The sequence below is a fragment of the Venturia canescens genome, chromosome 8 (assembly GCF_019457755.1).
Source record: "Venturia canescens isolate UGA chromosome 8, ASM1945775v1, whole genome shotgun sequence".
Classification (NCBI taxonomy): Eukaryota; Metazoa; Arthropoda; class Insecta; order Hymenoptera; family Ichneumonidae; genus Venturia; species Venturia canescens.
The window spans coordinates 22,120,946-22,138,300 of NC_057428.1; the positions used below are offsets into that span (position 1 = coordinate 22,120,946).

At 36.7% G+C, this 17,355-nt stretch overlaps 3 protein-coding genes across 4 annotated transcripts in view; all 3 read left to right on the forward strand.

Moving 5' to 3' along the window:
* The first annotated feature begins 8 nt into the window (after positions 1–8).
* LOC122414741 (odorant receptor 9a-like) lies at positions 9–4,490 on the forward strand. Its single transcript, XM_043426304.1, has 5 exons — positions 9–966; positions 3,175–3,271; positions 3,371–3,481; positions 3,840–3,995; positions 4,093–4,490. The coding sequence occupies exons 1-5, from the start codon at positions 137–139 to the stop codon at positions 4,147–4,149; spliced, it is 1,251 nt and encodes a 416-aa protein (XP_043282239.1). The 5' UTR covers positions 9–136; the 3' UTR covers positions 4,150–4,490.
* Positions 4,491–5,546: 1,056 nt separating this feature from the next.
* LOC122414731 (putative odorant receptor 92a) overlaps positions 5,547–17,355 on the forward strand; it is a 45,606-nt gene continuing 33,797 nt past the window's right edge. Inside the window, exons 1-5 of one of the 2 annotated variants that reach the window (XM_043426287.1) lie at positions 5,547–6,375; positions 6,610–6,706; positions 6,828–6,941; positions 8,975–9,130; positions 9,281–9,727. In XM_043426287.1, coding sequence (XP_043282222.1) covers positions 5,549–6,375; positions 6,610–6,706; positions 6,828–6,941; positions 8,975–9,130; positions 9,281–9,340 — 1,254 coding nt within the window. In that variant the 5' untranslated portion in view covers positions 5,547–5,548 and the 3' untranslated portion in view covers positions 9,341–9,727. Of the gene's footprint in view, positions 6,376–6,609; positions 6,707–6,827; positions 6,942–8,974; positions 9,131–9,280; positions 9,728–17,355 lie in introns of those variants that run through there. The other variant, XM_043426289.1, reaches the window with a different exon arrangement.
* On the forward strand, positions 10,541–12,616 carry LOC122414737 (uncharacterized). Its single transcript, XM_043426299.1, has 5 exons — positions 10,541–11,390; positions 11,792–11,891; positions 11,998–12,108; positions 12,220–12,375; positions 12,469–12,616. Exons 1-5 carry the CDS (start codon positions 10,546–10,548, stop codon positions 12,520–12,522), a joined length of 1,266 nt encoding a protein of 421 aa, XP_043282234.1. The 5' UTR covers positions 10,541–10,545; the 3' UTR covers positions 12,523–12,616.

The window sequence follows — 17,355 nt, forward strand, 5'->3', positions numbered from 1 at the left end:
CAGTCGGAATTAATAATTAGTCTTTGCTCCCTACTCTGAGCGTTGATATATGCGCAAGACTGTGACTGGAAGTTCCTTAGCTTCGCGAGCAAATGCCAAGTTCGGGTAGTATCTTTCAAGCCGCCGAGAAACAATAATGTCACTCGAAATGAAGCCTCGCAAGAGATCGATGATTGATAACGTCGAAGATAACAAAAAATTTGAAGAGGATACGGAATGGAGTATACTTTATACACAAAAATTGCTCGCGATGCTCGGTATTTGGCCATTCGTAAAAGAAGTTGCAAACAAAAAAGAACTTCTAAGGGGGTTCCTGTTAATCTCGACGAGCTTGGTGCTAATTGCGTTTATCATGGTACCACTAACAATTTACGCGGCACGGCCAAATCAAACATTGAAAAAAAGAATGAAAGTGTTCGGACCAATTGTTATTCGTGTGGCGAATCTAATGAAATGGTACTGGATTATTTATCGTCGCAAGGAGATCAAGATCTGTTTCGCTCACCTTAAAAGCGATTGGAAGATGGCCTCGAATGTCTGGGATCGGGAAATTATGATAAAAAATGCTTCTGTTGGCCGTCGAATAACTTTCGTCTCTCTCATATTCATGTACATCACGGCTGGATTTTACCAAATCGTATTGCCGTTCTTACGTGGCAAAAAAGTTGATGCTTTCAACCGAACGATCCGACCATTCGCTTATCCCGTTTACGATAAATTTCCCAGTGCCCAATCCTCTCCTCAATACGAAATCATTTTTTACACCACCTTCATCTCGGCTTTAGTCACTTATACAACTATTATCGCTGCCTGCGGATTAGTCGCCACTTTTGTTACTCACGCTTCTGGCCAAATTGAAATTATCATGTACCGTCTCAATACTTTATTCGATAATATGAATGACGATCTCCAACTTCTCAATACTCGCGTTGGCGTCGTCATACGGAGTCACGTTAGAGTACTCAGGTAATTAAGAGAGTCATTGAGCGGTGATATACGCAGCGCTAGGTGTCCAAAAATCATACTAAAATTTTTTTCTACCGGATTTCGTCGCGAATATAACGCGATTACGTGAAACTAAAAAATATCAAAAAGTGTGATTTGATTAGCCGATTCCGGCTGTGATCCGTTTTCGGACAGCTAATTTTTCTCACCGACGCAATGAATAAATAAATAAATACGGAGCAGTGTGCGTATACCAATGACAACGCGTTTTACGCCGGTCACAAAGATTATTTTATCACAAATTGCACATACACACATTTGCCACAACCGGATTCGCACCACTTCACTGCTCATTATAAAATTTATTCGTCGCCATTTCAATAAAAATTCACGGAAAAATCCGTTAGAATACATGCGAGGCGTCTGACACGTAACACAGCAACCGTATTTACTATTATATATATATATATATAGTATAGTTATATACTTTACTATGGGAGGCGCCACCATCGATTTTGAGTTGGTCACGTGAGCTATATGACTCTTAACACATTAATGCGTAAAACGACAATTTTAGACACGCAATTTCAAGTACACAGTTTTAACTAAGAAACAAAAGATTTTTTTTTTCAAAAATTGAAGAATTGAAAAACAGCTAGAAAACTTCGAAAAAACATCACACGTATTCTTTGGATAATTCTAAACACTTTTTCTTCTATGTAATTTTTTTCGTAAAGTTGATACTTTTCGAGAAAATAAATCATGAAAATTTACATGATGCTGTTTTGTAACTGCGAGAGGGAAAAAAGAATTCATAACCAGTGTTTTGAAAAGGGCAGAAATTGAGGACACTTTTTCTAGTGATAATATGGTTATTCAAGTGCAGCAACAATAACGAAAATCGATTTGAAAGAAAAAAAACGTCAAAAAAATTTGACTTTTTAAAAACGCAAAAATAATGAAGATCTTGATTTAATTTCACAAAATAAATGGCAAATTGTGAAAGAGCACCCTCGAGAATCCCTTACATGAGATTTTGAAGAATTTTTCTTTTGCTCCTCAGGTAAAACTGTGTACTTGAAATTACGTGTCCAAAATTGTCGCTTCACGCATTAACAGGATAGATCGGTCGGTATATCGGAACCGTGGGTGCGAGAGAGATAGCTGTCAAAGAATTTCGATTTCGAAAATTCCAAGTGAGGTTACTTGACTGATCTATACTCTTAATGGGTTAAAATTTCTTAATTTCCACTTCCTTTAACCAACACCGCACACTTTAACGTGCACGTGTTTCATACAAATAACAAAACATTTTTAATAATATTTCTCAAATAACCGGTTATATCTAGTTAGAAATTTAAAAAAATCGAAAAAACGATTTTTTTTTAATTGCAACTTTGAGAAATATCCAAACACGTGAGAATATTTTCTTGGAATATTTCAAACCGATCCAGCGAATATTCTTGGGAAGACACACATATCTGTGAAGACGCTCGGAGCGCTGCAACAATACAATGTGTAAACGAGTGTATTGGGACTGTCAATTAGGCCGAATGCTTATGCCTATGTCGAAAAACAGGATGGTTTCGACATAGGCTGGTTTTGACATTTGGTTTTTTCATTTCAGATAATCCAAACCCGAGATATCGTGCTCACCGCCGGATATCTTTTTTCAAGAGCCTCCGCAGGAAATCTCCTACAGGAGCAATGTAAATGCATATTTTTCAAAATAAAAAATTCCAATCTGAGGCTAAACGATGTCTCTACACTGCCTAATATACACTTTTCTTTTTGAAATCATTTTCCAGAAATAATTCGGGAAAAAGTGATTTTTTTTGGTCTTGCAACTAGATATAACCGGTTAAAATATATATACGGATCCAAAATACCACTCTGCTATCTCTCTTTCGGTATCCTGGAAACCAATATCGAAGTTTATTTATTTATTTATTTCAGCATGTCATAATACACGCCTTTTATTCCTGTGTCACTTTTAAGTATAGTACTGACATAATAATCTTCATTCATTCATTCATTCATATACCGCTCGTGTGTTGATTCAACAAACATTGTTGATTGGCGAAAAAAATTGTTACTTAATACAGCGATGTATGAATAAACAGTCTTCGAATAAATAATGAACAAATATTCAATATGATTTAATTTTCTCACTGACGTATATAACCGTATGAAATTCTTTTTTCCGCATCTAACAGATTTTTATTTTAGATTGACAGATACGATTGAAGAGGCACTTAGAGAGCTTTGTTTTACGGAAGTAATTTCTTCGACTTTTCTAATATGCTCGCTCGGATGGCGAGTGGCGGTAAACAATATAACAAAAAGAAATATCAGTTATTCCAGTCAACTTCACAGAGCATTGCTAGAATTCTTTTAACATGTTTCTCCATTTTTTTTTTTTCAGCAATGGCGAACCGGTGACCACTTATCAGCTTTTGCCTACTTTCTTTATCTAGTTACAATAACTTACAATCTCTTCATATTTTGTTACATTGGAGAGCTTCTCAAAGAACAGGTATGTGCATTTTTTATTTATGCGTATTTAACATTATATGAGAAATCACGAAAAAGATTATGACGAATAATGTTTCCGTAGACACCCGGAAACGGATTTTCGTTCGTCATTGATCGTATAATACGTCGTTCCAATAATCAACTTTTTTTTTCTTACCCTTGGCAATATTTTAAATTATCGATCATTACTGTTTATAATGATAACGAGATTGTGCTTGATCTATAAGTCGAAAAAAAATGGTTATTACTCCGATTGATGCAGCCTCTTACCCATTATATCTTATGTACTAATTATAGACGAATATTCGTTCAATCTGTTCTAACCTATATGATGAACATTTATTTCCACATGCCAATAGTGTGCTCTCATTGGAAAAGCCACATACTTGATAGATTGGTGGAAAATGCCGGGAAAAACTGGCCAATCATTGATACTGATAATTGCAATGGCAAACATTCCTCGCTCATTAACAGCCGGAGGAATAATGGAACTCTCGGTAACAACTTTCGCCTCTGTGAGTTTTTCCTTGAATTAACAATTCATAATTCACGCACCGAAAATATAGGACTAGCTCGAGAGAATTTTGCATTGGGATTCCCTTTTTTTTCCAGATTGTAAAAACCGCAGTGGCTTATATAAGATTTATCATGTCTCGTGAATGGCACTGAACGACTTACGAGAAAGAAAACAGGACAGGGAAGAATCGAAAAAAATGTTTCACGGACTCAGATTCGTTGCTGTATATGCGTTCCGAAAGTTCGTAGACCAACGTAATCAGATAAAAAATGAGAAACAGGCGCTCGCTATGTACCTTCCCCTTTCAAAAGTTGCATCGAATCGCTGCCGCGATTCTCCGCTTCCTCCTAACTTTTATACGAAGTAAACGCTTATATGAATGACGCAGACTTTCCGATCCCATACTAAACGCCGCATCATAAAAAATGGTTTATTTTTGATGAGATACTTGTTTTAGTCATATTGATAATTAAAAGTTATGGTAAGCATATAAGCTTCGAGTGATATTTTTTCATGCTGAAACCTCAACTTATATATACACATTTACATTTCCTTTCCCATTTATTTTCTTCAGTGATTAACCGTGAAATACGTTTTTAAACGATTGATCATCCAATAATTGACTATGAGCTTTTATCGGGATAATCACGTTTCGAAGACAATTTCCTCTCCATTACTGAAATAATTCGTCTCAGTAACGAATAATCGGAAAAATCTACCGCTGCGAATCGAAATGAACGGTCCAATGGACCTTATGAAATTGTGATCCCCGCCAGGAAAAGACTATCGTTATTTTATATATATGTTCGTGGTAATATTTGTCACACGAAAAATCTCTGACTCTTAAACTTTGATTTTTTTTTCTTTTGTGAACGCGCGCGGTCTACTGTTTTGTAATGGTGCGGAGCAATTTTGAATGACAATTTGTCTTTCTCTCTCAATTAATGTGATTCTGCCGGAGAAATCTAGCGTTACTACGTTACTACGGCGCAACGCGCACATAATGCACAGAAGGATAATGCGTTAGTCCTCAACGCATTGCAAAAAATTGTTTCACTCGAAAGAGAGTGACGGGCCCGAGTCACAGCAGTTTTCTTTTTTTTTTTTTTTTTCAAATCCAACGATGGAGGCGACACAACGGTGAGCGCGTAAACATTGACAACAATACATCGTTTTATAATATTGTCGAGTAATGCCTGGAAGTTTACACTGCACAGACACTGCATGATTCGTGTATTCCGTCAAAATATTTTTAGCGCCCCTTTTTATGGAACTTGTGGTTTAAAATTCGTAATATCATTGCAAGTAAAATCTTGAAACGAAGCCCCGGAAATGGTCGGGAGAATTCTAAACAGGAGAATAAAGTTTTTCTCTCAAGGGGTGGGTTTAACGACGTAAAAAAGAAACCCAAGAATGTCGATTTCTCGCGGTCGTAATGAATTATTACTCTTGGTATATCCCTAGGGTTTATGTTCGCGGACTACCGTTGAAAGTGGCTGGGTTTCGAACGGATATCCTGCGTAGTAGCTTCCGCGTCGTTCAACGACAAGCATGTCTCTCGAAATTAACGGTCGCAAAAACTCGACAAACATCGTCGTAGAAAATGAAAATTATCAAAGCGATACGGATTGGAGTATACAATACATTCAAAAATTGCTCGTGATACTAGGTGTCTGGTCATTCGTCAAGCAAAATCCACGAAAGACAGAACTCGCATTCTCGATAATAAGAATAATAACGGGCGTGTTGCTAATAGCATTTGTGCTGATACCTTTGCTAATTTACTTGATTACGACGAAACAAAATTCGACGGGAAAAATGAAAGTTTTCGGGCCGATACTGCTGCGTGTAGCAAATCTTATGAAATGTTTCTTCATGATTTATCGTCGCAACGTGATCAAGTTCTGTTTCGCTCACGTTAAAAACGATTGGAAGATAGCAACGAGTGTCTCGGATCATCAAATTATGAAGAAAAATGCATTGAACGGACGTCAAATAACGCTTTGTTGTATAGTCTTGATGTACATAACGGCTTCGTTTTATCAAGTTATATTGCCATTTTTACGCGGCAAAAGAATTGATGCTTACAACCGAACGATCCGACCATTCGCTTATAACGTTTACGACCGATTCCCCAGTGCCCAATCCTCTCCTCAATACGAAATCATTTTTTACACCACCCTCGTCTCCGCTTTTATCACTTATACCACTACGATCTCTTCGTGCGGTATAGCCGCCACTTTTGTTACTCACGCTTGTGGCCAGATTGAAATTCTCATGTCTCGTCTCAATGCCATATTCGATAACTTCGATGACGATCTTCAACTTCTTAATTCTCGTATTTCGACCGTTGTTGAATTACACGTTAGAATACTCAGGTGATTACGACTCCTAGCCCCCTCCACCGATCTTTATTTTCAATTCAAAATTCACAATAACGACAACTCATGCACCGAAACCAAAATATCGATGTAACAATCTTTACCATCCAATTGAGCAAAAATGTTGCAAGATACGGGAATGAATATATTCAAGACCCTGCATGTCTTCTGATGGAACCGATATCAAGTACTTATTTCCATCCGTTGTGTTTTTTTTTTTTTTCATTTTAGATTGACAGACACGATCGAAGAGGCGCTCAGCGAGATATTTTTCACAGAAGTCATGTCTTCGAGTTTTTTACTATGTTCCATCGGATGGCGGCTGACGGTAAACGATTTTAAAAATAAGAATAAAACGTTCATTATTATTCAATTAACTCGTTGAGTGCCAAGAGATTGGTTTTTTTTTTTTTTTTTTTTTTTTAAATCGTTTCTTCACTCCTTTTCAGGGACAATGGCGAACGCATGACCACGTAGCGTTTTTGACCTACTCCATGTATGGAGTTACCATACTCTATAATCTATTCATATTTTGCTACATAGGAGAGCTTCTCAAGGGACAAGTATATACATTTCTTATTCATACTTATTTCGCATGTGATAGAGAATATTTTGCGTAATACTGCTAGCAAAAACGTGACTCATCATGCCACCACCATCGCAAGAATAGGTAATAAAATTTCATCGAATATACACTGTTAAAAAAATTTTTTTCAAACAAGTAACTTTTTTTTAATGCAAATAAATGAATTACTTGTATATTATCTAGTAATTCATTATTGTTTCCATGTAAATATGTTTTTGACATAAATTTAATATTTTTATGAAAACAAATATAAATTTCTTAAAAATAATGGACCGTTAATAGACGAGATTGCACGTTCACTACAAACAATGCGTCAATTTAATTCGGCTGACTAAATAAAAATTTCGACAGAGCTTTCGAATTTTTGCAGCCAAAGTATGTTTTGTTCGAAATGAAAAAAATGTACAATCTTAATTTAAAAAGTAATTTCTTTCTTCTTCCTAGAATAAAAATTTTTTCGATTAAAGTTTTTTATTTTTATACCGAAGAGTAATGTGATTGCTGGAATAAAAGTCAATTACTTGTTTCAAGTACGTTGCGTGTTTCCAATGGAAAATATTGCATATTTCTCATGAGTAATTTCCATGTATGTCATCAAAATAAAATATTGCCACCAAAAATATTATTTATTTACCACGAAAATATATTATTTGCTATTGGCAGCAATTCTGTATTTAATTTAAATAACGGTATTTAGTTTCAAGAACCTTTATTATAACGACTAATCAATAACTGCCAAAAAAATGATTTATTGGACGTAAAATATTTTTTTATCCAACCCAAATGAAAATATTTTAGTATCCAATGAATTTCCCTCAAATAATTTGAATTACTTGGAAAAAGAATTTTTTTTTAACAGTGTACTTGTTCCGGCCAGAAATAAAACAAAAATAGCCGCGTATGCTTCATTATTTATCGGATCATTCCAATGTACTTTTGTTATCTTGCATAGATCGTTTTGTAATGCTATGCCGATAAATATTGGATTTTATTGCCGCGTTAAAAACATACATAAATTATATAAGGGAGACCGGGGCAAAACGGGATACCTAAGGAAATATTGAACTTTTCAGAAGTTTGGGAGGCTCTGTCTATTTTTTACTCCCAAAAACTAAGAAATGTACTGGAATTTTGTTCAATTTTCAAAAAAAAAAATCCGAGGCAAAACGGGGTACTCCTCAAAAACTCATGAAATTTTTTTTACTATGATTTTAATTCAATGCACCTTGGGTGTATTTTACACCCGCAACCGAGTGCTTTCGACTTACCGCTGTAAGCGTTGAAATTAAGCGATCTCAGCGCTCAAACGTAAGTCGAGCGCACGCTGTGAGCGCTCTCAGCGCTTACAACGCTCTAACGTACGTCGAACGCATCCTCTGTAATTCAATTCAAAATTAATGATAAGAATAATAACGAAGATTGCTAATGTTTATTTTGTAAAAATTTGTATTCTTTGTCCACTGAATCGTGGATTCAGTGCCAAAATTGTGCAGAGTAGGCACATGATTCGTGTGCAGGTGTAACCACACATGGTAGTCCCCGCAAAGATATATATCTGCGATTACTGTCGTAGACAGTAATCTGCGAGGCAGTAATCACAGATTTACAAATACTTTTTGTATATCTGTGCAAAAACGTTTTCATTTTAAAAGTGATGTAAAAAAAGAAAATTTGAAAAAACGAATTTTTTGAAAAAAAATGAAAATCCAAAAAAAAAACAAGATATTTTGGAAAAAATATGTTTCATGCTCTTTTCGGACTAGGATAAAAATTAAAAAAAAAAAAAGACAAAAAAAATTTCTCTCATTTTTCGGGTATTCCGTTTTGCCCCCGGTCTCCCCTAATGAATCTTCATTAGCCGGCGAATAAATGCGAAAAATGTTCTAATCTACACGCACAGATCATTCACCATTTCTTTTCATGCACTTCCGCACGCCCTTCATATACACATTGTTACGATAAACCGAACGTTTTTCCGATCGGAATAAACACATTTTTTTCGTACAATAGTGTTTTCGAATTGGTAAAGTCACGTATTTGATCGATTGGTGGAAAATGCCAGGGAAAAGTGGCCAAGCATTGATACTGCTTATTGCAATGGCTAACATTCCACGCCCCTTAACAGCGGGAGGAATAATGGAACTTTCGGTTGCTACTTTCGCGGCGGTAAGTTTCTCCTTTTTGATGAAAAACTCGTTCGCACACAGCCGGGAGGAAAAAACAATTTTTAGTCTCAAGGAGTGCACTTGAAAAATATTTGCATGCATAAAAATAAAAAAATACAACGGAATCGAATGAAGCTCTGCTTTCTTCCAGATTGTAAAAACGTCAGTTGCGTATATAAGGTTCGTCGTATCTCAGGATTGGTCGAATTGATCGCGCGACTCGTGGAAAAGACCAACGTAAAGAGAAAAATTGAAAAAAAAAAAAAAAAATAGCCTTCGCACTCAGATCTTTTGGCCGACAAGTCGTTCCTTCATCGTGAGAACGGTTTGTAAACACAAAGAAACACCCGAAAAACCAACATACACGTATCTATACGAACATAATAGTGCGTCAGGGCTAGCAAAAGTTTTCTCTTTATCATATTATTTTTTAACATACGTGGTCTCTTGATACGTGGTTTCGAATATACAATGTATAAGGAATACGATTGTTGACGACTGTGACTTCCAATTTCACTAAACGCATTATGGAAAATGGCTTATTTTCGATGAGATATCTATCTAGTTGTATAGAGAATTAAAGATTTTAGAAAGCATATTTCTCCAGTGTCACTTACATTTTCAATTCTCCTTTTCGCATCCATTGTATATTTCGTCGCGAAATACATTTTTTTGCACAACCGCATGAGTTTTCACTATGACCTCTCGCCTTTCGTTTTCGTTTCCTCGCGTGTTTGTTTACACATTTTTTTTTTTTTTTTTTTTTCATACAACGATACATGTAAGTGGTATTACACTTTGCATATTTTTCTTTCAAATATAATAAAATATACAATACTCCTTGGTCGTTCATATACCAAGTGCAGGTGTCTACACTTTTACTCCGTGCATGGAACTAACAGCAACTGCTTCTAATTTTTCAAATCGGGATAGAGTTTATAGTTGTTACCTTTTTATACACTTGTTCGTTCTTATTTCACGGGGCGGGCCCTTATACCCGATCCATCAGATTCACCGCTCTATTCGATATCATTAATCGTAATTCTAGCTTTTATTTATTTATTTCTATCACTATTGCGATATTAAGAACCGACTGTGTCCGTTGGAATATTCGAAAATTTATTCGCTCCGCGAGGAAGCGTTTAGTGCTTTTTTTGTATTTACAACTTGTTGAAAGGTGTATATGCGTGCGTGAGAGAGGAAGCGTCGAGGAGGAGGAAGCGCGCTCGTTTTCAGGAGGGTGAACGCCCCTTGAGCGTTGAGCTCGAAGGAGGGATGCAAAAGAAAACGGTGAGAGCGCATGTCGAGTAAATATATAGCGATCGTGTGTGTGTGTGTGTGTGTAGATATCTCTATAGCGGTAACGTACGCGCGTGAACAATTGAGCAGAAGTTTACGAGCAATTGAACAACAAACATGTTTCTGATGTCTGCCGACGGCCCGGACGCGAATAGTAAAAAAAATTCAAACGACACGGTTGAAAATAAGGATTATAAAGAGGATCTGGATCGGACGATATACTATACAAAGAAACTGCTCCGGTTGCTCGGTGTTTGGTCATTGGTGAAAAAAGAAAATCCGCGAAAGAAGGAGCTTGCGATGTCGGTAATACTGATAACGACGTGCTCGTTACAAGTATCGTTTATCATGGTACCCTGCATATTGCATGTCTTGTTGAGGGAAAAAAATGTATTGATTAAGATAAAACTATTGGCACCGATCGGTGTTCGAGCGATCAATTTGGTGAAATATTGCATGCTCGTTTATCGTCGTAATGTGATCAAGTTTTGTTTCGATCACGTTGAACATGATTGGATTATCGCACCGACCGATTTGGATCGGAAAATAATGAGGAGGAACGCCAACACGGGACGTCGCATAACTCTTGCATGCGTTCTATTTATGTACACAAGTACTTGGCTTTTCAATGGTATATTGCCCCTCGTACGTGGCAATAAAATAGACTCGCTCAATCGAACGATCAGACCCCTCGCATATCCCGGTTACGATTTATTCGTTGACTCTCAATCGTCTCCTTTCTACGAATTCATTTATTGCAACACCGTCGTGTCCGCTTGGGTCCTCTATACAATTATAGCCACTACGTGCAGTTTAGCTGCCATTTTTGTTGCTCATACCTGCGGCCAGATTGAGATTATCATGTCCCGTCTCGATACTCTCTTCGATAACCTCGATGATGAAATTGCGACCCTCGAACAGCGTGTTTCCTTCATTGTACGATCTCACGTTAGAGTACTCAGGTGCGACTTTGCTTGCTTATTTTCTCTTATTATTAATTACATTGCAACTCCATCTTTTGCCTCGTTATCGAATCAATAAAATATATCGATTATATAGAAATTATATATAATATATTATTCATATTTTCATTGGTATAGTTTTTTTCTTTATGGATATAGTGGCGGTAGGTCTAATAAATGAAAACAATTCGTTTTGTCATTGCTGTATATCTTAATCGTTCGTTCAATAAGTCACTGCACCAAATTTGCTACACGCATTTTATCACACTTCTTTTTCTTTGCACGCTGCACAAACGAAATACTACTCTCAACGTATTGAACTCCCGGCGGGGCGTGGCAACGATATATTACTCATTAATAAAATAAATCATTTTTTCCTGTTGACAAATTTTGAATGACAGGCTGGTGAGCAAAATTGAAGAGGCTCTCAATGAGATTTTATTCATGGAAGTCGCCACCTCGACCTCAACAATATGTTTGCTCGAGTACTACTGTGTGAGGGTAAAATATCGCGCGATCCGGCGATGAAAATTTCCTTTTTCTTTTCACAGATATTATAAACTTCAAAGATATCAAACTCGTGTTCATTATTACGCATTATATACAGGAATGGCAAGACAGCGATAATCTTGCGGTATTCACATATTTTTTGCTCCTCCTTTCATATTCTCTCAGTTTATTCATATTTTGCCATATCGGTGAACTTCTGAAAGAACGCGTAAGTACTTTTAGTATCTATCCATAAATTTGGGAATTTTTTTCCGTTTTACCGTATGATGACGATATTTATTTTGCACGCTCTGAAAATATCCTTGAACGTGTGATACAGTGCAGTCTAATTGGAAAAGCGACGTATTTGACCGATTGGTGGAAAATGCCGGGGAAAACTGGACGGGCATTGATATTGGTAATATTAACGGCCAATATTCCACGTCAGTTGACAGCCGGTCGGATGATTGAACTCTCCGTGGCTAGTTTCGGGGCTGTAAGTGTGAACAAATCAATTTCTATTTCAAAGCAAAAAATCCGTTCCCAGCATTATTCGCATTTTCATTATGCCGCCTTTGTTATCTTACAGATTATGAAAACCTCGGTCGTGTATTTAAATATGCTAAGAACAATGAATATCTGAAGGGAATTATGAGACACAAGGTCAATGACTTCCTATTTACATTGTCAGTAACAAAAAAATGAGATATTTTTTAATTAGATGCCGATCAAACTGTTAACCAATGAAAATATTGCAAAAAGTATAGAAACAAATTTTTTCTTTTCAATTGGATTTCCAACTTTTTTTTCCACTGCCTTGAAGTGAATACAGTAAGACCCCGATTTTTTACCACCTGGGGAGAGGACTGATAAAAAATCGGGGTTCAATTCGGAGCTATGGTTTGCGTGGATGAAAAAAAAAAAACACAAACTAATCTAACATTTTAGTAATAAGCGAACTCAACGCACTGGCATTTCATCGTCGGGTCTTTCCAGAATTGCAATTTTTTGGTATAATAATAAACGTTTTTTTCCCCTTTGCGGAAACGTTCCCAGAGCCACTATTCCCCTAGTCAAACGACATTGGGTGAGGGCAAAGAATCAGGGGAATAGTAAAAAATCGGGGTCTTATTGTACTTTCTGTACTTACTGAGAGAAAGAGAGAGAATGGTGCGTGAGCCGTGTGTGTGCAAGTGAGAGGAAGCGAGCCATATACCCCCGTAGTATACGTGCGGTTTAGTACGGATAGAATCGTAGGGCGCATACGTGTGCTATTCTATTCGTTGTACGTGTATAAGTCAACAGCTTTATGTGAGCTCGTGTGTTTTTGAGTCTCCTCACAAATTTCGAGTTAATCCGTCGAGCTACATTTTATACCATGCAAATTTTTGTTGTCGAATCTTTACATGCTAGTTCTCGGTGCTGTTTTGTTTGGAAAAATGGATCCCGAAGTGGATGAATGATCGACAAATTCTCCAGCTTATTAAGGTATGTGTTTTTTATATGTATTTTAACATTTCGAAATAAAAACAATATTTAAGGCGTTCGGAGTGAGGTTACGTACGCGTCAACGTGGCACGTATATGTAAACTCGCGCGATATACGTGCTTCGGAATTCTTCTCTGTACACTTTTATTTAATCTTCTTACAATCTCTAAAAATCTCGAGCCGGCTGTCCCTACAGTTTCTCGAGTCTCACATATAGGCTCTTTGCAAGCCTCTCCGCATTCATTCTCTCGTGTCTTCAGAGGCGTACACGCAGAGATTACAAAAATTGAAAAAGATATTCAAGGTGTTTGAAGTGAGAGTACGTACCAGTCAGCTGGCTCATACATAACTCTTCCACAACACAACTCGCGCATAATCTCCGCTGCCTCTCTACAAGTTTCTACGCTATTTCTTCGCAGTCTCTCAGCAGGCTTTTCTACAACCTCTCTAGTTTGTCTCCAGAGGCGCATAGAGAGATGACAAAAATTTCAATAAATAAATAAAAATTTGAAAAATAATGTTTGTTTTTGAAAATATTGTTTCTTTTAGTTCCATCTCAATCTGTATCGGGTTCGAAACGACACCAATCAGACAATGATGACGAAACCATTGTGGATTAAAGAAAAAGAAATGCTCAATATCAACGGGACTTTAAAGCTCGTCGCGGTCTACTCGCGATCTATCGAAAACCAATGAAGAAATCAGGGTCGAATACCAACGCAAATATCGACTTCACTTTTTATTGAAGATGGTAAACGGAAGAAATGATTCAACACCAAAGGTATCATACTTCAGCTATCACAATTCAATTGTTACCATCGTTGACCTAGCAAATTTTGAAAATCACAATATCAATATAATTACATAAGAAAATTTACAAAATTAGTTATACTTTTTGTTTTAATAAAAAATGTTAAAAATCATAGATAAACATGCTGACTATTTTTGACTCCCGTGCCAATCGAAATTCCATCACTAACTCTTCTTCTCCACCCTTTCACTCTCGCTCTCTTTCTCTTTCAGAAGTATTCACTTTACGAGGCGTGTGATTATACTTTTTTTTTTACAACGAATCAAACAGCCGAGCTAACTTTGAATGCGGTGCAGCTTGAAATTCTATAATTGAAATTATATAGTTTCGTTTCTCATTCTCACATATTTCCAGGTTGAATGATAAAAGGGAAGAGATACTTTTAACTACATGACTATTCATATTTTAACGAAATCAAAAATGTCACAAACGAAAAGCCTACGAACATTTTCAACCAAACTCAGTATTTCAGTATTTAAATTTTTCTTTGATCAATTATTTTTATATTTTCTCCGAAGATACAATCATTTTGACACAATAGATAACAGCGTGGGATGCTGGTCCACGCACACTCACACACGCACGCACGAAATTACGCCAGAGACTGAAACTCGTTCAACACCTCGATGCAAATACATTTTTCCGTTGATGCCATAAACGACGGCAAATATATAAATGAAAACAACATTCTGATGGAAACCACTCGCTATATATCGACTTGGTTTTATTTCGTTGCAACAATTAAAGACAGATATAAATGAATGAAAAAAAGGAACTTTGGTATTTACGTTTGAAAGTAAAATTGCACACGTTTATCCGAGAAAAGTCAAGACTGCACTGTAATAGAATGAAAAAAGAAAACATGACGTTCGATGGCTGTTGTCAGGGGGATACAGTTCCAAAACAACACGAAGTCAAGTACTTGCGCAGAACATTGGACAGTTGTTCGTAGTCTGTTTCGAGTATTCATTTCTTATTCCCCCCTATGTGCTTTTCTTTTATGATGCTTCAAAGCCACAGATGACATTAATTAACCGAGCATGAAAAATGCACACAATTTAAAAGTTTCCAACTCGCGAATGAGAGCCAACAAAACGTTCGTTTTCCATTGTGCAACGCATTTTTTGATTGTTTGTATCGTCAGTTATGTTGATTCCACGTATGACAGAACCGTCGTTTATTGTAAACTCAACAGATCCGCGTGATCATTCTAGCAGCTTTAACCTAAGATCATTGACCTTGGCGGGGGGGGGGGGATTCCGAAAGGCGCAGACTCGGCGCGACCGGGTATGAAGGTTCGAACGTTTCGAGAGTTGATGACAGTGGCTCGCGAAAGCTGGGAGAGTACAAACATGAGGTTCGATAAAAGGGATAAGGTTGTCATAAGTAAAAATAATAAAACAGACGTGATTGATACGTTTCGAAATACACGATGGCTACTCCAGATATTGGGTGTATGGACGATGTTTTCGAAAAATCCAAAAAAATGGGAAATTTACGTATCAAAAATAATAATGCTCATATGTTGGTCGAACATGTTAATTTTCACGATATCGGGCTCGATATACGTATTTTTGATAGAAAAAAATTTGATAGCAAAAATCAAACTTTTCTTGCCGATAGGCTTTGGTTATACAAATACAGTTAAATATTTTTCAATTATATTCCATCGGGCAATGATAAAGCGTTGTATGAATAATATCGAATTAGATTGGACTGAGATGAAGAATGAAACTCATTACGAGATAATGACACGGAACAAGAACATTGGACATCGTCTTACCTTCGTATGTGCAACTTTTATGTATGCCGGTGGTTTGTCCTATCAGGCAATATTCCTGAGGCCACTGTGGCACGGTGCTGAAAAAAATCAACTGAATGAAACCGTCTGGCCACTGATTTATCCTTTTTTCAATGGTCTCGTGGATGGGCAGAGGACCCCTTACTTTCAAATTATATTCCTCAGCAGTTGCCTCTGGGCCTGCATTGGATTTACGATTACGACTGCCGCGTGCAATTTAGCAGCTATCTTCGTAGCTCATGCTTGTGGCCAAATTGAAGTAATAATGTCCCACCTTGATACGCTATTTGACGACAGCAACGATTTAACGACGAGCGAAATGCTGGTCAAAGCTCGACTTGGTTTCATCATTAAATCACACGTCAGGGTCCTCAGGTTATTTATCAAAATCACAAATTCGAGTACAAAGATAGCAGCATTAAGGCTATTTTTACTAACATACACGACCTTGATTTATTCTTCTCACAGAATGGCAACTATGATTGAAACGTTGTTTCGCGAAATATGTCTCGCTGATGTTGTCGTATCGATACTCATTATCTGCTTGTTGGAATATTGTTGTTTGATGGTACTTTCTTTTTTTATATACCTATAGGGTAGTATGGAGCAAAATGGACACTTAAGGATTTGAGCAAGTTTCATTGATGAGCATATGGTCTTTCAACTATTTTTGAGTCCCAAAATTGATGCCCAGTTCTTATTTCCCGAATTTCGTAAAAAAAAAATTTCGGGGCAAAACGGACACGGCCCCGTAGAGGCATAAAAATCGAAAAACCGACATTTTTCGAAATACAGCCGTTCCAAGCGACTGTCCCCGAATAGAATGTCAACTCGGTAATATGGGGAAAGAAATGGGACCACTCAGGTTCCATTCCTGGGATGTAAATGAAAAAAAATGAGTCAAATCTTATATCCCATTTCTGTCATGTTTTTGAAGATTGCAAATAATCAACCTTGCGTACAAGTGTTGAAGACGAAGATGTCAGCTATGAGTGCGATTTTTGTAAAAAATGAATAAGAAACCTTTTTTCCTTATTCGTACTTTGATAACTATAGTGGTTTTTAAAAATAAGTCAAAAAAGCGAATAGATAGTGAGAAAGTTGTTTGGGATCTATTTTGTTCTGAAACTTGAATTTTTTGGGGATGTCACCGTGGAATTCAATAATTTACCATGATTTATGGTCAGGACATGATTTGGAATTGAAAAAAAAATTTGATGAAATTTCAGTTTCGGGAAAGTCCGTTTTGCCCCATATATTACTCTATAATATATAAGCGTTAGCGTTATATATTTCGAAAATTCGTCATCACTTTTTATTTCCGATTTATTTATTTTCACAGGAATGGGAAAACAGTGATACTTTAGCAATAATAA